Here is a 22,703-nt window from a genome sequence, read left to right on the forward strand (position 1 = left end):
AGAAGTCCTGGCGGCTGAGCTCCTCTAGCACAGCGAGTGCATCCCCCATTGCTGCAGCAAAGGCTGGCAGGGGTGGGTGTGGCTCACCTTCGGGGTCGAGGAGCGGGATGATGCCCAGCTGGCGCTCAGCCACATCGAATGCGTGCTCCAGGTTGTGCCGGGCATTGGAGTCCTTCAGCTTATCAAAGTCGATCAGGTCGGGCCTGGGGACAAAACTGGACTGTGAAAAGGGAGTAGCCACAGCATCCCCACCAGGAGGGCAGCCCTAGCATGAAGCAGACACTGTACAGAGGCAGGGAGGTGGTCAGGCAGGAGGAGTGAAAGGAGGAGATGGGAGCAGAGGAGAGGGGGCAGGTGTGAGCCTTGGCATATGAGGGAAGTGGGTGGCAGGCATGCTGGGATTTAAGGAAAGTGAGGGTGCTATGGGCTGCTGAAGGGGAGAGAAGGAACAGCAGAGGTCACATTTCTGTGACTCCATGTTAAGTGCAATGTGTCCAAATATTCCCAGGGAGGCTGTCTCAGTCAGTCCCCACGGCTGTCCCCTCCCTCTTACCGGTGCTTGTGTATCAGGGCATTAAAGGCCAAGCCATCCTTCCAGCTGGAGGTAAAGTTGGTGATATTGACATGAGGGTAGCTGCATCCAAGAGAAACAGTAAGAGCTAAGAATTAGATTTTTTGTAGTCCCAAACAAGTGTACAAATTGAGGGCCAATATACCAGGAGAGAAATGGAACTGTCCTTTCTTGAGCCAGGTCACCAAGAGGGGGCAGCAGCTAACCACACACAGAGGCTCCCCCATCAGATGTGAACACCACACAGACCCCCCAGTCTGCCTGCAGGCAACTTTGAAAAAGAATCCTGTATTCCAGGCCTCAAAGAATCAGGTCAGGACAGACTTTGCATCAATTACAGGGAGGCAGCTGTAGTTCTGGGTGATGATGTCTAATGTCCCTCTGGAGATGGCAGTGCTTGTGGGGAGCAAGGGGCTGGTGATGGAAGTGCTAACAGCTGGTTCCCAGGGCATACCCTGCCGTCTTCATCTGACACCACAACAGCAACGCATCCTTGGCTGAGCGTGTTTCACGACCTTCCTGAGTTTCGACCACAATGTCCTGAATCTGAGGGTAGCAGAACAAGAGAGATTTGAAGAGGATGTGCATCTGGATCTGTGCTTTCCTGCTGTCCCTGGGAGGCTCCCTCCCTCGTCCCTCCTTCACTTAACACTAATTCATCCTTAAGAGCCAGTATAAATGGCGCTTGGGTTGGGTCTCCCTTCATGTGCCCTGCTCCCTGCATTTACATTTCCTTCTCTCTCTTAGATGCTCCCTGAGCCCAGGGAAATCTGTCTTGGTCACTTCTCTGTCTCCAGGGCCTGGAGCCTGGTGCACCATCAGTACTCCATAGCTGTATTGTGGCTGTCTGTACAAACATTGATTCTGTTCCTATTATGTGGCAGCGCTGTGCTAGGCCTGAGGACACACAGAGGTAAAACAAATTTCTTGCCCTGAAGGAGTAGCCGCCAGCCCCGCGGCAACACCACATCCTGAGGCCCTGCGCCCCAGCAGCCTGCTTCCCTGCCTCAGTCAGCCAAAATGGCACAGGGATGAGACAGCCGTAATTGGATAACTCTAATAGAATGCAGAGAATCAGTGACAAGATGCCCCGATTCCTCCTCTGGAGGTGCAATGCCCCTTGAGGCTGTGGAACAACATGAATGCTGGTGAGTACTATACTTTCATTAGCAGCTCCTCTTGCCTTTCCATTCTCCCCAACTCTGCTGCTATTGTTATTCAACGTTATGCACCCATGGAGAGTGAGATCGGACATGCGGGGCCACTTGGTTGAGGTCTTTAGTCCACGAGTTGTATGCTCTCTTCTTTCTCCTGCCCTCACCTCCTCGGGCAAGGTTCTTTCTGTCCCCAAACCAGCAGGTGCAAGACCCTGTTTTCCTCCCCTTCCCCTTTCTAAATTTCCTTACAAATAATCTGGACTTTGAATTTCAGGGTGAGAAGAGAAAAGTTTCTGATTGGAAAATATACTCATGATTTGGCTCTCTGTTTGTCTGTTGTTGGTGTATAGGAATGCTTGTGATTTTTGTACATTGATTTTGTATCCTGAGACTTTGCTGAAGGTGCTTATCAGCTTAAGGAGATTTTGGGCTGAGACAATGGGGTTTTCTAGATAAACAATCATGTTGTCTGCAAACAGGGACAATTTGACTTCCTCTTTTCCTAATTGAATACCCTTTATTTCCTTCTCCTGCCTGATTGCCCTGGCCAGAACTTCCAACACTATGTTGAATAGGAGTGGTGAGAGAGGGCATCCCTGTCTTGTGCCAGTTTTCAAAGGGAATGCTTCCAGTTTTTGCCCATTCAGTATGATATTGGCTGTGGGTTTGTCATAGATAGCTCTTATTATTTTGAAATACGTCCCATCAATACCTAATTTATTGAGAGTTTTTAGCATGAAGGGTTGTTGAATTTTGTCAAAGGCTTTTTCTGCATCTATTGAGATAATCATGTGGTTTTTGTCTTTGGCTCTGTTTATATGCTGGATTACATTTATTGATTTGCGTATATTGAACCAGCCTTGCATCCCAGGGATGAAGCCCACTTGATCATGGTGGATAAGCTTTTTGGTGTGCTGCTGGATTCGGTTTGCCAGTATTTTATTGAGGATTTTTGCATCAATGTTCATCAAGGATATTGGTCTAAAATTCTCTTTTTTGGTTGTGTCTCTGCCCGGCTTTGGTATCAGAATGATGCTGGCCTCATAAAATGAGTTAGGGAGGATTCCCTCTTTTTCTATTGATTGGAATAGTTTCAGAAGGAATGATACCAGTTCCTCCTTGTACCTCTGGTAGAATTCGGCTGTGAATCCATCTGGTCCTGGACTCTTTTTGGTTGGTAAACTATTGATTATTGCCACAATTTCAGCTCCTGTTATTGGTCTATTCAGAGATTCAACTTCTTCCTGGTTTAGTCTTGGGAGAGTGTATGTGTCGAGGAATGTATCCATTTCTTCTAGATTTTCTAGTTTATTTGCATAGCGGTGTTTGTAGTATTCTCTGATGGTAGTTTGTATTTCTGTGGGATCAGTAATCATGAGTGAACTCCCATTCACAATTGCTTCAAAGAGAATAAAATACCTAGGAATCCAACTTACAAGGGATGTGAAGGACCTCTTCAAGGAGAACTACAAACCACTGCTCAAGGAAATAAAAGAGGATACAAACAAATGGAAGAACATTCCATGCTCATGGGTAGGAAGAATCAATATCGTGAAAATGGCCATACTGCCCAAGGTAATTTACAGATTCAATGCCATCCCCATCAAGCTACCAATGACTTTCTTCACAGAATTGGAAAAAACTACTTTAAAGTTCATATGGAACCAAAAAAGAGCCCGCATTGCCAAGTCAATCCTAAGCCAAAAGAACAAAGCTGGAGGCATCACACTACCTGACTTCAAACTATACTACAAGGCTACAGTAACCAAAACAGCATGGTACTGGTACCAAAACAGAGATATAGATCAATGGAACAGAACAGAGCCCTCAGAAATAACGCCACTTACCTACAACTATCTGATCTTTGACAAACCTGAGAAAAACAAGCAATGGGGAAAGGATTCCCTATTTAATAAATGCTGCTGGGAAAACTGGCTAGCCATATGTAGAAAGCTGAAACTGGATCCCTTCCTTACACCTTATACAAAAATCAATTCAAGATGGATTAAAGATTTAAACATTAGACCGAAAACCATAAAAACCCTAGAAGAAAACCTAGGCATTACCATTCAGGACATAGGCGTGGGCAAGGACTTCATGTCCAAAACACCAAAAGCAATGGCAACAAAAGCCAAAATTGACAAATGGGATCTCATTAAACTAAAAAGCTTCTGCACAGCAAGAGAAACTACCATCAGAGTGAACAGGCAACCTACAACATGGGAGAAAATTTTCACAACCTACTCATCTGACAAAGGGCTAATATCCAGAATCTACAATGAACTCAAACAAATTTACAAGAAAAAAACAAACAACCCCATCAAAAAGTGGGCAAAGGACATGAACAGACACTTCTCAAAAGAAGACATTTATGCAGCCAAAAAACACATGAAAAAATGCTCATCATCACTGGCCATCAGAGAAATGCAAATCAAAACCACTATGAGATATCATCTCACACCAGTTAGAATGGCAATCATTAAAAAGTCAGGAAACAACAGGTGCTGGAGAGGATGTGGAGAAATAGGAACACTTTTACACTGTTGGTGGGACTGTAAACTAGTTCAACCATTGTGGAAGTCAGTGTGGCGATTCCTCAGGGATCTAGAGCTAGAAATACCATTTGACCCAGCCATCCCATTACTGGGTATATACCCAAATGACTATAAATCATGCTGCTATAAAGACACATGCACACGTATGTTTATTGCGGCATTATTCACAATAGCAAAGACTTGGAACCAACCCAAATGTCCAACAATGATAGACTGGATTAAGAAAATGTGGCACATATACACCATGGAATACTATGCAGCCATAAAAAATGATGAGTTCATGTCCTTTGTAGGGACATGGATGAAACTGGAAACCATCATTCTCAGTAAACTATCGCAAGAACAAAAAACCAAACACCGCATATTCTCACTCATAGGTGGGAATTGAACAGTGAGATCACATGGACACAGGAAGGGGAATATCACACTCTGGGGACTGTGGTGGGGAGGGGGGAGGGGGGAGGGATAGCATTGGGAGATATACCTAATGCTAGATGACGAGTTAGTGGGTGCAGCGCACCAGCATGGCACATGTATACATATGTAACTAACCTGCACAATGTGCACATGTACCCTAAAACTTAAAGTATAATAAAAAAAAAAAGAAAAAAAAAAGGAAAATATACACACAGATCTTCTACACAAGTTTTGCAATTTTCTGTATCTATTTCAAAAACCAAGAAGTTACATGTGTAGGGGGAGGAGGCTAAAAAGCTAATCTTCCAACCAGATATCAACCCAGCTACCAATTAATTTCTATCTTCTCCCTGAAAAGACCATACTACTGAGTGAGCAGCTCCCCCTGAGCTTCAGTGACTTGGGGTGATACAGAAGATGGTTACTCCTTCCTACAAGCACTGTCCCATGTGGCAGATTTACAGCCTCCCAGAATGTGCACTAACACCCACACTCTGTTCAGCATTTTATAAGATTCTCAGGCCCTGGGCAGCCTTGAGGGCTCCCTCAACTTCCTCTACCCCCCAGGAACCCACCTGGAAGCGGAGGATGATGGTCCAGATGAGGCCCAGGACCAGGCGGTGGTTGCCGTCTACAATGTCGTGGGAGCCCATGTTCTCCAGGTGTACACGCTGCTCCTTGAGGAACTGGAGAGCCTTGTCCACGTTCTCCAGGCAGTGGATGCGCATCTTCCCCTTGGTGGGCTTTGGCTGGGGGACAGCAGTGGCCCCCGTGGGCATGGAGGGACTGCACAGTCATCCCAGAGGCTGCAGCCTGGACCAGCTCCTGTCATAAGCACCCACCCTCCACCCTCTTGGCCAAACACCAAGTCCCATGGTCATTCATTGACACTATTCAATGCTTTCCTTTTAGCAAAGCTCAGAGGTTCCCTCCAACAAGCACCCAGAGATCGGTAACCAGGCTGCATCGGTGCCCTTCTGGGGCTGAACAAAGCCCTCTGAGTGGGTGATAAACGGCATTTGCTTACGGTAACATAACATATGGTTAATTGATCCCTTACCATGTGCCAGGCACAGTTCTAAGAACTGTTTACTGCCAGCCAGTGTTAAGAGTAATTTTTAGCTTGGTGATTGATAATGGGTTCATCCCTGCCAATCAACCTTCTCCTCTCCCCCAGTGATAACTGCATCATCTGATGGGTTCCCCATGGGTAACTCTCTCTAGTGGAATTTCAATGCAGGGTGAGAGGCAGAACTTCAGCATGGAGTTGAAAAGGCAATATTTCATTCAAGCCTTTTCATTCAAACTCTGAGGATCTCAGAATAACTTCATCAGGTACAGGTATCATTGCCCTCATTTTACACATGGGGGAAATGGAGGAAAAGAGGGTCCTGCCTGATAGGCCCAAGGACACAAAGCTTACTCTGTGCTGAGCAAAACATAAATCTTCATCTACTTCTTCTTTGGGGTCAACAGTATTGCTGGTGGGTTACAACTGAGACAGCCTCTAATAAATTTCCACTTGCAAGGGTGGTAAAACACACAGTAAAATGGCTTCCACACTTTCCTCTTGGTTCCAAGAGGGATGCATCTTAGCCCGATGGGGAGATGAGGGCCAGGCCATCACAGGCCAGCTACAGATGCCCAGAGCCGAAAGTCAGGAGCTCTGCATGGCTTCTGGGAGAAGCATGAAGGGGTGGGAGTGGTCAGAGGAGGCAAGAAGTTCTGGGAAGAATTCAGAGAAACCAGTCAGCCACACGGATGCTTCCCATTCTAAGTATTAGAGCCTCCCAAAGGAGCAGAGAGAAAACTGGGAAGGCCAGGAGAACTTGAGATGCCCCCAAACCATGCCTTTGCTGAAGAGGGGCCGATGGCAGCAGCCCTGGGGCCCACAGAAGGGGCTTTACCAGCATCTCTCCAGAGAGCACCTCCAGCAGCTTGATGAGCATGCGCCCATCCCGCAGGTCCTTGTAGAGATCGGTGATGCGGCAGGACACTCGAGCCAGGTGCGAGTTCACCCATTTCGTGAAGGTCTTTTTCTGAACAACTTCCCGCTCATCTAGGTGGAGAGAAGAACCTTGGTGAGGTGCCTGAGGTTGGCAGGGTCAGTGTGACTTGGGGCCAAGGGGTTTTACCTTAAGCCCAGGGTACCCCCATGCTTGGCAGAGGAAGTCGATGTATTCATTCCACTCCCTTCCTCGGAGCATTTGCCATCAAGGTGTGGCAATACCGGTCCACATGCCACCAGAACAGAGGCAATAAGGAGATCACTCGCACTGCCACCATATTCTATGCACAGTATCAGGACACCTCTAATTCAGCATCTGTTTCCCTGTATCAGTCAGACTACTCTGTACTGTTGTGCCATTGAATTCAGATTTCAGTGCCAGGTTTACCCATCAACCCATCAAATATTCGCTCTGCCTAGAATGCTGTCTCTCAGCCCCTCCACTCCACCCCACCTCCTTCACTTAACACTAATTCATCCTTAAGAGCCAGTATAAATGGCGCTTGGGTTGGGTCTCCCTTCATGTGCCCTGCTCCCTGCATTTACATTTCCTTCTCTCTCTTAGATGCTCCCTGAGCCCAGGAAAATCTGTCTTGGTCACTTCTCTGTCTCCAGGGCCTGGAGCCTGGTGCACCATCAGTACTCCATAGCTGTATTGTGGCTGTCTGTACAAACATTGATTCTGTTCCTATTATGTGGCAGCGCTGTGCTGGGCCTGAGGACACACAGAGGTAAAACAAATTTCCTGCCCTCAAGGAGTTCCTGATAGGGGGAGGAAAATGATGAGCAAGGTAACAGGATATGTAGAATGTATGACTCATGTGGGGGTAAGGATAATGAAGGTTTGGGCTGAGGGCTGTCTGTGGCATTACGCTATCTTTCTCAGCCCTGGGAAGGTGACATGACACCCCTATCCTAAATCAGCATCAGCCCAGTCCAAGCCCCTGGCCCATGCTGTACCAGTTCAGGTGGGGTACTTCTTACTGCCTCTGTACAAATAATGCTGGTGGTCTGTCCAAGTTAGGCACCAGCATTACCTGGGGAAGCTCAGACAAGATGCTGGAGAGAGGACAGAAGACTGGGATGGCACAAAAAAAAAAAAAAAAAAAAAAAAGAGAAAAGGATAGAGGAGGAGAGAAGGAGAAAAAAAGAAAAGTAGCAGAAAAGAAGAAAAATAAGAGAATTGAAGGTGAGAAGAGAGGAGCCCTTTCTGGATTTATGAACAGTTTGGTGGCAATTGGCTTCTGGGCACTTAGGTTTGAAGATTCAGGGCAGGAGGTGACTTGGCAGTGAGGCTGGGCCTGGGGGTTGTGGAGGATCCCTGGGGAGGGTACATGGCAGTGGAGGGGGAGATCACAGCCAGGACATACCTGGAGTGGCCTAGCCAGGAGCAGGGTCTGCCCGGTCGGAGCAGGCTGTGTGCTCGACTGAGCCTCAACCGTGAAAGGGCTGGCTTTTTAAATTATTAAATATCTTGATTCAACAATAACAAAAACAGGAGCTTAGCCAGTTCTGCCTCAAGGGTAGAATCCTGGCAGATCCTGAGGCTTGCTGCATCAGATGCCTTCCGGCTTCATGGCTATTTTGGTATTAGGAACTCAGACCCTTGATTCTTCTGTGCACTCATTGAGCAAATATTTACCATACAACCGTGAGGTGCCAGGCCCTGGGTGGTGGTGGGGAACTCAAGGACAAGACTGATGGTCCCTATCCTTGAGGCAGACAGACTCTATTATAAATATGACGAGGCCTTGAGTCATACATGAAGAATGAAGAATTCTACAGCAGCCATCTAAATAAGACTTCCAAGAAGAGGAAAAGTACTACTACTGACTGTGTGAATCCTAAATACATGTAAAATTTAAAGGGCATTCATTTATTCTGGGCCTCTGTGCAAAGTTTCAGCGAGAAAACTCCCCTTACCCTTTTGTCAACAGCAAATTAAACCACTTTCCTGATTTCAAATGCTGCTTCAGCAAAATGTAACTAAAGGGGGTTTGATGCCATACTGGGCGGAAAGCAATTGCACTTATTTTGGGGCATTTTTAGATTCAACAGAGCCAGCCACAGTCCCACAGTTCTTTCCCTAGAAACCAGATCTATTCTTTAAGTAGCTATCCCTTCAGGTCAGGTGTGGAGCCTCTGACTAAGGGGGGTGAAAGTTTTAGCCCCTTTAGAGGTAGGTGTCCCCCAAAGTGAAAGTATTTCTTCCTCCTTTTCCTGTCTTTAAGAATGCAAACATTTCATTACGTGGGTGCTGAGAACTATTTATCTGTGCTTGGCAAAGGGTAAGGGAGTGATTCTAGCTGGGAACATGGATTAATTCTAGGCCACTGGGCTGGTGCATTTATTGGTGCAGAAATATCAGAAAGCACCCTTAGATCTCCCTAGTTTTCACCACATGAATGATGCCCCCTGGACCCTCAAACGTGGGAGCCACAGGTTTTGAGCACAGGCAGGTGGCCTCCTAGCTGCCTTTTATTTGAAGGCTGGAATGAAATCACCCAGAATCCCCAGAGCCCCAAAACGCTTTGCAATGTTGAGACACAGAAAGATTTCGAGGCTAATGATGATTGGAAGGGGAGAAAAGGCCCCAAGGTGAGAGGCATTTCCATGAGCTGGCTGGCTCCAGCTGCCTGGCATTGGCATGCTCAGCACATTCACTCCCGCACAGCCCAGATGCTCATCCCAAGCCTTCAAGGGCAGGAGAAGCGGTGGCCTGGAGCCAGCTAGGCTGGGAACCCTGGTAGTGTGGACAGGAAGAGAGGTGGCTGTGCACTGGGCCTGCTGTCCCCAGGGGACCCAGGCCATCCTACTGGGACCCACCATGGGAAGGAGGCCTCAGCACAGCCCTGCCAGGAGCCAGGCCTTATTTCCAGAGCCCTAACCCTGCCAGTGCAGGAAGGGGGTGAGTCCACCAGCATGGACTGGCTGACAGCCTCTGCTGCCATCAAACCCCGGCATCTCATTCCTCTCTGTTCCTCTTTTCTTTTCAACGGAGTCTCGCTCTGTTGCCAGGCTGGAGTGCAGCGGCGCAATCTCGGCTCACTGCAACCTCCGCCTTCTGGGTTCAAGCAATTCTCTTGTCTCAGCCTCCTGAGTAGCTGGGACTACAGGTGTGTGCCACCACGCCTGGATACTTTTTGTATTTTTTAGTACAGACGGGGTTTCACCATGTTGGCCAGGATGGTCTTGATCTCTTGACCTCATGATCCACCTGTCTTGACCTCTCAAAGTGCTGGGATTATAGGCATGAGCCACCGTGCATGGCCCTCTCTGTTCCTTTCTTTCCCTTTCCTTCCTGGGTTGTGGCCATCCTCATTCCCTGCTATGTGGTAGGTCTTTGCCTAGAAAACTCATCTTCCTCCCTGATCAGCTCTGACCCAGAATTATTGTCTGAATATTGGGACTGGGTGACCTAAAACCCTTCAAAGGTTTAGTTTCAGGTCAAATACACCCATGACACTAAAACCCTCAAATATATCCAGTAATAAGTGAGTTCGTACATGGAACGGGCTGGCACAGAGAAAGCTTGCCATCATGTGAACTCTCATGGTTATCGTCATTACTACTGCTGCTATTACTAGTGGGCCCTGTCCTAGGTGCTGCAGGGGCGTTGGGCAGCTCACTCTCCCCAAGGCCTTAAGATACAGTTAAGGAAACAATACTCAAACCCACCAATTAACTTTTGCAAGCACATAATAAATAAGTGGCAGTTCACTTTAATAACACAAAAGCCATCACAGGGTAATACTGAATTCCATATCAGGTACATGACACATATGGTCAATGCTCGAGGGTTCCAGGAAGAGAGAGGTCATTTCCAATTGGAGTGGTCAAGGGGGCACCTGGTGAAGAAAGCCGCTTTGGATTGTGAAGGGGAGGGGAGCCAGGGAGACAGAATGAGTCCAAGCAGACAGGCATAAAAGGCCAAAGCTAGGCCGGGCATGGTGGCTCACGCCTGTAATTCCAGCACTTTGGGAAGCTGAGGCAGGTGGATTACCTGAGGTCAGAAGTTTGAAACCAGCTTGGCCAACATGGTGAAACCTCATCTCTATTAAAAATACAAAAAATTAGCCAGGCATGGTGGCAAGAACCTGTAATCCCAGCTACTCAGGAGGCTGAGGCAGGAGAATTGTTTGAACCCAGGAGGCAGAGGTTGCAGTGAGCCAAGATCCCACCACTATACTCCAGCCTGGGCAACAACAGCGAAACTTTGTATCAAAAAAAAAAAAAAAAAAAAAAAGAAAGGCCAAAGCTTATTTAGGGGCTAGGGAATAGCTACAGGTTAGAGAAAAGCAGGTTTTTGGTTTATTTATTTGTTTATTTTGAGATGGAGTCTCGCTCTGTTGCCTAGGCTGGAGTGCAGTGGTGTGATCTCGGCTCACTGCAACTTCCGCCTCCCGAGTTCAAGCGATTCTCTTGCCTCAGCCTCCCAAGTAGCTGGGACTACAGGCGTGCACCACCACACCCAGCTAATTTTTTATATTTTTATTAGAGATGGGGTTTCGCCATATTGGCCAGGCTGGTCTTGAACTCCTGACCTCGTTATCCGCCCACCTTGGCCTCCCAAAGTGCTAGGATTACAGGGGAAAGCAGGTTTTAAACAGGATGTGGAAAGCTTTGAATGAGAGGCTAAGAAACTTAGATTTAATCCTAGAGGCAAAAGGAAGCACTGAAGGTCATTTCCTGAAATATGAATTTGTAAGGCCCCCAGTGTTAATAAAGACACAAAATGTTTCAGATTACATCTCAAAGGAAGTATGCAAAATGCATACGAAGAAAACATTAAAAGGCTCCTGAGGCACTTACAAGAAAATCTGGACAAATGGAAAGGCACGCTGAGGTCTTGAATAAAAAACTCAACATCATCAAGATATCAATTTACCCTAAATCAATATATATTTAATAGTGTTTTAAATATATTTAAATTATACAATTTGAATTTGTGGGAATAAAAGACAAATGATTAAAAACTTCATTGAAAAACATGCAACCAAAAATAGGAATATTCCCAAAAATAAGAGTAATAAAGGGCTACCAACCTTTCCAGATGTTTTGTCTATCAAAGAATAGTGTAAACTTATAGTAAAACTGTGTTGTACTAGCATATGAAAAGATGGATATACTAATGGGACAGAAATAGTCCCAGTACATACAGGCATTTAATGGCTGATAGAGGTGGCATTTCTAACAGGAAGGGGAAAGATGAATTACTCAATAAGGAGTATTGGCAAAACTGGATGGCCAAGCAGGAAAAGTTAGTTACATTCACACCTCATACTCCAGGATAAATTTCATGTGGGTCAAAAATTGAAATGTAAAAAATGAAACTATAAAAATACCAAAATCAGGCTGGGCGTGGTGGCTCACGCCTGTAATTCCAGCACTTTTGGGAGGCTAAAGCAGGTGGATCACTTTGGGTCAGGAGTTCAAGATCAGCCTGGCCAATATGATGAAACGCCGTCCCTACTAAAAATATAAAAATTAGCCGGGAATGGTGTTGTGTGCCTGTAATCCCAGCTACTCAAGAGACTGAGGCATGAGAATCGCTTGAACTTGGGAGTTGAAGGTTGCAGTGAGCCGAGATCTCACCACTGTGCTCCAGCCTGGGTGACAGAATGAGACCCTGTCTCAAAACAACAATAACAACAACAGCAACAAAAAATCAATCATGGTAAATGCTTTCTACAATGTTAGTGTAGGGAAGGCCTTTCAAAATATGACACAAAATCCAAAAGCTATAAAATAAAAAATTGAAAGTTCAACTACATTAAAATAATGTTTGTGTTGGACCAGGCATTGTGGCTCACACCTATAATCCCAGAGCTTTGGGAGGCCAAGGTAGGAGGATCACTTGAGGCCAGGAGTTTGAGACTAGCCTGGCAATATAGCAAGATTGCATCTCTACAAAAAAATTTAAAAATTAGAGGGGTGTGGTGGCATGCACCTGTAATCCTAGCTATTCAGGAGGCTGAGGTAGGAGGATCACTTGAGCTCAGTTTGAGGCTGTCGTGAGCTATGATTGTGCCACCGCACTCCAGCCTGGGTGAAAGATTGAGACCCACCTCAAAAAAAAAAAAGTTTGTATTGGATAAAACACCATAAGCAAAGTCAAACAAATGAGCAAAAATATATCTAACATACATTATAAAGGGCTAATTTACTTAATATACAAAAAGCACCTACATATTAACAAGGAAAAAGACCAGTAATGTGAACAGAGTTAACAGAAAAAATTATAAGCATCTCTTAAATGTATAAAAAATTGTACAAGTCACTCATAATAGAAGTCCAAATTAAAAGCCCACGTGCATGCACACACACACATACAAACACACAATCTAATAATGGTCCTTAATTTGTCTGAACAAACTAATCATAAAGACATTTTTAAGACAACTTGGAAAATCTGAATATCAAGTGTATATTAGGTTATATTTTTAGGGAATTACTGTTAATTTTATTAGGTGTAATAATGGTATCATGGTTAGGTGGAAAATGTTCATGTTTTTCAGAGATACATACTAGAGTAATTAGGGGGAAAGTATGATGATCTTTAATTTACTTTAACAATGCTTCAACCCCCAAAATAGATCAGCAAATATAACAAAATATCAACAATTGTTAAATGTAGGTGATAATGTAATGACCCTATTATACTTTTGTCTCTACTTTTTTACCAGTTTGTAATTTTCCATAATAAAAGCCAAAAAGTAAAATGAAAGTACACGAACATACTATGTTTCACTTATCAGTTGGGCAAAGATCAAGAAGTCTGATAAAATGCTTGTGTTGGCAAGGATGTGGGGAAAAAACATTCATGTATTGCTGGAAAGGGTATAACTGGCTCAACCTCTACGAAAGGCAATTTGGCAAGACCCATCAGAATTACAAATGCACATGCTTTTGGACCCAGTAATTCCACTTCTAGGAATTTATCCTACAGATCTATTCATACACTGGTAAAAAAAAATCATCGCATTTTTAAATTTTAAAATCTTTTGATTATTTTTTTAATTAAAAAAAATTTGAGTAGCTGGGATTACAGGCATGTGCCAACACACCCAGCTAATTTTTGTATTTTTAGTAGAGACAGCGTTTCACCATGTTGGCCAGGCTGGTCTCAAACTCCTGACCTCAGGTGATCTGCCTGCCTCGGCCTCCCAAGGTGCTGGGATTACAGGCGTGAGCCACCGCACCCAGCCTAAAGAAAATATTAACATGTTTTTATTTTCTTCCTTTTTCCAAGATAGCCTAATTCCTTTCATGTGCTTTCCTGCCTTAGGGATTTTTCACCAGGCCAAAATCATAAGCATCTTTAACCACCTGAGCCCATAAGAGAAGTGAAAAGGAGAGAGCAAGGCTGATGGCAGGAGCATTGGCCCCTGGATGCAAAAGGGGAGTGAGGTCTGTAAGGAGCAAGGAGCGCTCTACCTCCTCGACACCCACACAGCTACTTCTGAGGTTCTGCCCTCTGAATACTCCCTATGGGGGTTTAAAGCATAAATGTCTCCCCACAGGGTCACGGCGCAGTCTCTTTCTTGTGTTACTCCTTCTCCAGGCTTCTCCGTGGCTCCTCCCTCCTCCCTTCTTGGTGAGCAGCACACCAGCTGCCAGCCCCACCCACTGCAGCACCTGCTTCACCTCCTGACGTCACGGGCATCTGGGAAGTTCACCATCAAAAGTCCCTAGTGGGGCTGTTTTAAAAATAGGAGCTGTCCTTAAACCAAACTGTAAAGTTGAAGTATCTTATCTTTGGAAGCTTCATCTCCCATTTCTGGGTCCATCTATTTATTGCTTCCATGGCTTTCTATTACATTCCTTGAGGGCTTTGTGCCTCTCCCTCCTTTTTCTGTTAAAAAAATTTGCTTTCAACAATAGAAAATAGCAACTTAAATAATCAAAAACAAGGGATGATTTAATATTTTGGTATATTAATGAGGATACTATTAAGGTTGTTGAATAAATTTCAGTGACAGGAAAGGATATTGTAATGCATTTTGGGGGAAAATTCAGATTTTCAAACCTATATCCTAATGCTGGGTGTTGTTATAGCTGGATGGTAAGATTGTGGGTAATTTTTTCTTCTTTTTTGCTTTTCTCTGTTTTCTAAAATATTTGCAGTGGGCATATATTGGTTTTATAATATGAAACAACAGATGTCATAAAGAAAAATAGGATATAAAGTTCAAAAACCCTGGGGACTAATAGATGAAAAGTCAAAAAAGTTTCTTTCTTGAGGAAGTCTGCATTTTCAGTCGCTCACAGCCTTAAGCTACAGGTAAAACTAGGAGGTCAGAAAGATAAGTAGGAGCAAAGGCACCATGGGAGGCCCATGGACCATGAGCCTTCTGAAAACAATCATTTCATGCTGAGCTCTTTGCAGGTTCACAATTTGGGATTTCTCTCCTTCTCATGCCAGGAAGCCAAGAGCTTGGGGAACCAGAGTGAGCCATGCTTTGTTTTGTTGTTGTTGTTTTCTGTTTGTTTGTTTTTCGAGATGGAGTCTCCCTCTGTCACCCAGACCGGAGTGCAGTGGTGCAATCTTGGCTCACTGCAACCTCTGCCTCCTGGGTTCAAGCAATTCTCCTGCCTCAGCCTCCCCAGGTAGCTGGGACTACAGGCAAGCGCCACCACGCCCAGCTAAATTTTTTTGTATTTTTAGTAGAGATGAGGTTTCACCATGTTGGCCAGGCTGGCCTCAAACTCTTGACCTCAGGTGCTCCACCTGCCTTGGCCTCCAAAAGTGCCTGGATTATAGGCGTGAGCCACCATGTCTGGCCAAGTGAGCCATACTTTAACTGCCATGAACTTGTGATGAACCTCAATGACACAGATGCCAATCCATAATAAAGCCTAGCATGGGGCAGACTCTCAGGGACACATCATAAATGATGATGGCACAAATTCTACGGTTTCTGTTTAACCAGTTAGGGAAGGAATTTTCCTTTCAACCAACTTTCATCACACTGGTTTTGTGAACAGCTATTTCCCCAACCCTTAAGGATTTGCGATATAGCTAGGGGTGATTCTAAGATGGAACTTTAGGATGCTTACTACATATCTTAAAATGCAAACGCAAGAATAAAACCCATAAGACTGATTTTAAAGTGGTCAGAAGCCGGGCATGGTAGTGCATGCCTATAGTCCCAGCTACTTGGGAGGCTGAGCTTGGGGTATAGTAATTCAAAGGGAGACAATATAGCCATTAAAATAATTTGCATGTTTGCTGACATGAAAAGATATTCATAGCATATTGTTACATGAAAGAGGGTCTAAGATTATATTATAGATAACACTTAATATATACACAGACCTATACAGTCATACATCTATAGACATTGAAGTGTCTATATGAGACATTAACAAAATCTCTGGTTTTCTTTATCTGTTTTTCTCATATTTTCTATATTAAATATATATTCTTGTTAATAAAATGTTAAAAAGATATCAAAGTAATTATCTTATTGCTTATTTATTTATTTATTTTTGAGGCAGAGTCTCCCTCTGTCACTCAGGCTGGAGTGCAGTGGTGTGATCTCAGCTCACTGTAACCTTTGCCTCCTGGGTTCAAGCAAATCTTGTGCCTCAGCCTCCCGAGTAGCTGGGATCACAGGCATGTGCCACCACACCCAGCTAATTTTTTGTATTTTTAGTAGAGAAAGGGTTTCGCCATGTTGGCCAGGCTGGTCTCGAGCTCCTGGCCTCCCCCCTCAGCCTCCCAAAGTGCTGGGATTACAGGCATAAGCCACTGCGTCCAGCTCCTATTGCATTTTTAGATAAAATAGGATCTTTATATATTATTACAAAAGAAAACAAGTTATTGTAGACCAGTTTAAATCAAAAAGTTTTTTTTATTTTTGAAGAAGGCTAGTTTTCATCTGGAGTTTGAAGATGATAATGGTTTTAGAATGGCAGGGAAGAAAAAGGAGGTCATATTCACAGCCCCTCAGGTGGCAACTGGCAAGGTGTGTATGTGTGTGTGTGCATGTGTGTGCATGTAAGCAGGTTTTGGGAGTGGGGGTGAGAAACAGTGAATTTATCCAGAGCAAGGCAGCTGCAGGACAGTCTAGGGAATGTGAACATTATAGTCCAGGTACAGAACAGCCCGGAGGTTCTTAAGTAAAGCAGCAACTCCCAAAAGTGTGCTGGAAGACAAAGATCCTAAGGGGACAGGGGAGAGGCAGGAGCCGAGAGGCTCAAAGGCTGGTGTTGGAAGAAAAATGGGAAGGGGCATCTCCCATGAAGCGCGAAGGAGCATGTGAGGTAAGAATGAAGAACATTCAATAGGGGCCCGAGGGCTGCAGCCCAAGCAGCGCTGTGATGACTTTAAAACCCCGGGATCCTAGTCCTGTCTTGGCCACTTCCTGGCATTGTGACCTTCCTCATCTCTAGGGAGATGACAACAGCTATAAGCTGCCCACTTCACAGAGTGGGTGAAGGGTCATGGAGATGATCTGAACAAAAGCACCTAGAACACGAAGCAGCTGCACCAATATCAGGCATTGTTGTCTTGCATGCAGGTGGTGGCTGCATAGAGAGATTACACTCACTGAGAACATGGGGCTGCAAAAGTCAAGACGGTCCAGGACTTGGCCTCAGCCTAGGTGATGCCTTTAGTGAACAGAGAGAGTTTCTGGAGAAGCACCGATTTGCTGAAAAGGATCAGTTCCCTTCCCCAAGCCAGGAACCAAAGCTACATGGTTCAGGGTAAAGAGGCACATTGTCAACACCACTCCATAGGTGGCTTCTGCTCAAACTGTCAGAGCTAGAAGGGCTTTGGGCATCATCTAGTTCAAGCCCCTGGTGTTACAGGTGAGGATAAAGAGGCCCCAAGGAGCAGAAGAGTGACTTGATCGAGGTCCCCTAACGATAGCGGCAGGACGACGGAAGAGTGATATTGCCAGGTAGACCATTTTCTCCTCACCTATGGGTAACAAGCTAGCTCAAACAGCGTCTTCTCTTTACCGGACTTCTGCACAGCCTCTCCACAACCTGTTCTCCCTACAGAGGGTGATCCTTAGTAGTCAGAGCGAGCCCTAAAAACCCAAATCTAACCGTGTCATTTCCCTGCTGAAAGTACTTTGATGGGCTGGCAGCAGCTCCTGCCCTCCACCCTCTACTGAAGGCTCAGCTCCTGTCCTGCAGCCCACAGCTAATGCTCCCTCTCTCGGACCCTTCAACCCTGCCACTGTATGGAAAGGCACGCTGAGGTCTTGAATAAAAAACTCAACATCATCAAGATATCAATTTACCCTAAATCAATATATATTCCCTCCTTAAACTCCACAGCCACCCCTTTTGAGTTTTTCTCTACTTCCTGCCCAGGACCTTGGCAACACCGGTGGCCTATCAGGCCTGTGAGGTGGCCCCTGCCTGCCCTCCTATCACCACCACCAACCCTGCACTCTGACTCAAACATGCTTATCCCCTGAACTGAGAGCTGCAGTTTATGTTACAAACTTTATAGTTCCCAGCAAATCTTCATAGCAAACTTGTCATAATTTGCTATGCACGTGTGTCTATGCACATAGACATGTGTGGGATTATTTGATCTACCTCTGTCTCACTAGACTGTAAACTGAGATTCTCTGGTTGATCTACTTTCCCAAGTCTGAAGGCCAAAGGGTTTGGAGGCAAAATGCTCCCAGAGACTCGGCTGCTACTAGCCTCCTTGTCACTCTGTCTCAGTGACATGTTATAAAGGGAAAATGGAAAATTGCTACAGATGCTCTGAAAACAACACCCTTGGCACCTCCTCAGCCAAGAAGCATGTGGGGGACACATGGGGCAGGGAGAATGGGTGCTGGCTTTTCCTGAGAGCCATAAACACAGTCAAGGCCTGGGGTCAGAGCTTGCCCTTGGGAACAAATCCCACAGAAATGTCCCAAAGATGGAGGAGGCTATTAACATGGTTCACTCAGACTGCACTGCCCGGGGAGAGAACAGAGTCTTATTATTAACCTCAGTGTATTAATATTTGATAAAGCGTCTTCACAATGATAGATAGCAGTCACCCATAGAAGGGAAGCAGCCTTGGTTCTGTAAAGAGTTCTGAGAGAGGAAGAATAGCTTTTATCAAGAGTGGTAAGGGGACAATGGAAGGCATTATGTCCTGGGCAGGGGAAACCTGCCCTGGGCCACACAGTGCAGGTGGCATGCTGACATCTCTTGCAGGTTTATCTGCACAGGTAACTGGCAGGTTTATCTACACTGTGTCCTGCCTGGGGGCAGGGGGACAATCTCACCATGGCTGACCTCCCAGAGAAAGCTGCTGATCCAATTTTTTTCCCTCTGACATTAAAATGGTTGCTGACAATGATAGATATTTCTGTGGATAGTATATTTTCCCAATATGTAGTCTCTAAATAAAACCCCATTTTATGTTTTGAAATCTGAGAAGAAAAAACATTACAAACCTCCCATTAATGACACCACCATCTTTGTTGGTTACGGGTACCTGGAGACAGACATGGGGGGAACATGGACAACTGGTGCCTTGTTCTCCAGCAGCTGCACCTGAATCTGTCAACTTAACAGAGAAGCTACTGATGCCTGTCCACGGGGGTGAGGCCCTGCTCCCTGAGAAATCACTTGCCCTCTGGACACAAAGCCCTCCTAGGCAACCAGGGCACCTGAGATCAGCATCCTCCTGTACATAAGGGGAAAGGGGCCTGAGGGAGAGGCCAAACATGTCCTGAGGACACTCTCAGGGCCCTTCAGCAGCAGAGTCAGGAAGAGGTCTGTACCACCCTTCCTGGGGAGTTCCTGGCAGCCAAGAAGGTGGGCAGGGAGCAGCAGCATCCGAGGAATGTCTGCCAGCCACAGAACTTAACCTTGGGACCTGCATGCAGTGGGTCCTGAAGACAGTTAAGGTTCAGAGTGGCAGCAACTATGTGCTTCAGAGTGCAGGGACACAGGCTGTAGTGCACCTGCTGTCCCACAGCAGTCTTGGAATTGTCCTCAACCAACCTCACCCCTCAGCCTCATCTCACTTCCAGAAAGAAGGCTACAAAGAGACAATGCAGGAAGGAAGGTCATCTCTAGCTTGCAGCACCACTTGGATTTGAATGCAAAGGCAAAACCTGAGTGGGCAACACAATTCTGTGCACCTGGTTTTAAAATGAGAGGCCCTGTTTAGTCTATCCTTTGGTGATTGCTCCACAGGCCAAAGAACAGGAGGAAGACTGAGAAAGAACGTGAAGGCCATCTCTTTCCCACAGGCCCTTCGCAGGAGGCTCCGGACTGCTCCCTGCACTGCGAGATGCCTCTGTGAGCCGAGGAGCTGTAAATCACGCAGCGGGCGGCACATGGGATGCCGGATGCCAAGCTGTGTGCATGGGTAAGGCAGGGGAGTGGAAGGAGGGAGGCGAGGGAAGAGAGAAAGGGGAATGAGGCTCATGCGCAGGGCTTCTCTTTTTGGGGCATCTTTCTGTGGGGTTCCTCCACTCCCTGCTCTCCCTTCTGGGCCACATCTACCCTGAGGCAGCATCCTCACTGGAGTCACTGGAGTCTGTACCCAGGTGCAGGGAAGGGGAGGAGTGTGCAGGCAGGCAGATGCCTCCTCTGGGGTGAGGAGAGGGAGACAGAGGATGGGCATTCTGACTGGTAAGTTCCCTGCAGCCTGCAGTGTTTCATTCTTCATCCAGACAGCCACAAATGCTCATCTGGCAGCTCCCAGTATGAAAAGGGGAAGGAGAAGAAATGGGGCTGTGTGACAATTAGGGGGACTCTAGGAGATGGGGGGAGCCTTTCTATTGAAACATGAAGGCTGGAACCTTTTGGAAGGATAGGAACTTGGGCTTTTCAGCTGCTGCTCTTCCTGTAATCCCTCAAAACAGGTCCAGAAAGTAGGAAGGTGCCAGAGGCAGTCATCAAAAGAGAGAAGCATGGTCTCCAGTCCAGGAAGAAGCCTCAGGGCTACCTGCTACTTAACCTTATGACAGGCGGCCAGCTTAGAGACTGATGTTAAAACGCTAAAATCTGCTCAGGGATCTACAGGGCAAATATTCCTGCTGGGATCCCAGCCCTCCCCTTGGCATTGCCAAGGTCAAATCCACCCCCTTACAGGAGCCTTCTGCAACATTTTCCTACCCTTCTTCCTTTTCACTTTAGTTAGGCTGACTCCCAGTTTCATAAAGAAAGTCATTCATTCTGGAGAGAGGTCAGGTTTTTATGTGCTAGGACAGATTAGCCAGATGGCTTGTTTCTTTAGGTCCAGGAAGGAAGACCTGGGAGTGGTATGAAAGGCAGAACAGGGAGTATTTCCTTTGGAGTTGAGAGGAATTTTACTTAAGAAGCAGAAAAGATCACATCCAGTCACCCCAATTCAGGTCTTCCAACCATAGGTCATTAAATGGAGATGGACCTAGAGAAACTGTCTCATCTGGAAAAGCATTTGACAAGACCCAACATCCTTAGGTTTCTTGGGCCTCCCATGTCACCCAGCCAGATGGCGGAGACACAGCCAGGGTCGTGGACTGGATAGTCTTATGGAGACAGAGAGACCTGCATGGCATGGGGCTTCATCTCATGGGCATCAGGTCTGGGGGAAGGGGAAAGAGCCCAGAGTTCCAAGCACAAACATTAGCCTGGTTTCCTTGGTCCCTGGCTTTTCCTTCCAACTCAGAACTTCCAAGGCAAAGGAGGGTGGGGGTTAAGAAGGAAGAAACAGGTCCTGGAACAGGCCAAGGTACAACAGGCAAGGAAAAAGACCAAGCTCATGATCTTGAATGTCTGAAGTTGGGAAAAGAGAAAGGACAGAAAACACCGATGGGAAATTTTCTTAGTACTAACATTATCTAACATTCACCTAGCATTTTATTATAAATAAAAACTTTCGTAAACTTTATCTTATTTGCTCTTCACAACAACCTTGAGAAAATACTATCATCCCCATTTTATAAAAATGGAAAAGGAGTCAGTGATCCTCCACTGCGGTGGCATTAGAGGCAGAATCAGGACTTGAATCTGGATCTTGTGACATGTTCCTCCTCACCCCAGGACCTTCAGTTTCAAAAGAGGACGCCAGGCCAGTCTCCCCAACCTTGCTACATATACCTATGAAGCAGATCACTGCTATCTTATAAGCAACTCAGGGCTGAATCCCCTCCTTGCCTTAATATTCCTGTGAGTGGGAGAGTGGCTGAGAGCTCCTTCTCCCTAATGTTTCTTTTGAAAGACTGACCCCTGCCTAGGCTGCTAAGGTGGCCCCAACGACAGTACTGAAGGGAAAAAAAGTCAAGACGTTGAGACTAGGAAGGCTGACATGCTCCCTTTCTCCATTCTGCCTACCCAGCAGAATGGGCACATCTGGCCACCCTATTTAGACCTTTCCAAAGCTTTAGCTCAAGCCCAGGTCACTTAGAGTGGACTCTCAGGAGAAGGAAGCCAGTAAACCACTTAGGTTGTTTGTTTTTGAAAATCTTGAAAGGACCTCAAACTTGCATATTTACTTGTTGGCCAGATGTTCTGAACAGTTAAGGCCCAGGCATACAATTCTATGCTCTGTGGCTTTTCCTCTCCCCGGGGGGCATTCAGAATCTCTGGTAAGTCAGATGCATGCTCCTGGTGAGGAGGAGGCTCAACTAGGCACAGCCAAGGTCAGCAAAGGCTCTTTCCTGATCAACCTAGGACTGACCACTAAACACAGAGTCTTGCTCTGTCACCCAGGTTGGAGTGCAGTGGCGTGATCTTGGGTCACTGCAACCTCCGCCTCCCGGGTTCAAGCAATTCTCGTGCCTCAGCTTCTTGAGTAGCTGGGATTACAGGCATGCACCACCACGCCCAGCTATTTCTTTTTTTTTTTGGATTTTAGTAGAGATGGAGTTTCGCCCTCTTGGCCAGGCTGGTCTTGAACTCCTGGTCTCAAGCCATACACTTACCTCAGGATCCCAAAGTGCTGGGATTATAGGCATGAGCTACCATGCCCGGCTTTGTGCTCGGCTCATTAACCTGTCTCCACCAACTTCCCAAGCAGCTCATCAGACGTG

The 22,703-nt window shown here is 46.1% G+C and overlaps 1 protein-coding gene across 4 annotated transcripts in view; it reads right to left on the reverse strand.

Annotated features, from left to right (window-relative positions):
• The window catches only part of SPTB (spectrin beta, erythrocytic), a 137,101-nt gene that overhangs the window by 54,888 nt on the left and 59,510 nt on the right, over positions 1 to 22,703 (reverse strand). For all 4 annotated transcript variants that reach the window (XM_055097703.2, XM_034937698.3, XM_063596086.1 and 1 more), the window contains exons 3-7: positions 6,608 to 6,759; positions 5,276 to 5,449; positions 1,026 to 1,117; positions 554 to 634; positions 88 to 203 (exon numbers count right to left, since the gene is read on the reverse strand). In XM_055097703.2, the coding sequence (XP_054953678.1) occupies positions 88 to 203; positions 554 to 634; positions 1,026 to 1,117; positions 5,276 to 5,449; positions 6,608 to 6,759 (615 nt within the window). The remainder of the gene's footprint in view (positions 1 to 87; positions 204 to 553; positions 635 to 1,025; positions 1,118 to 5,275; positions 5,450 to 6,607; positions 6,760 to 22,703) is intronic.

The sequence above is a fragment of the Pan paniscus genome, chromosome 15 (genome assembly GCF_029289425.2).
Source record: "Pan paniscus chromosome 15, NHGRI_mPanPan1-v2.0_pri, whole genome shotgun sequence".
Classification (NCBI taxonomy): Eukaryota; Metazoa; Chordata; class Mammalia; order Primates; family Hominidae; genus Pan; species Pan paniscus.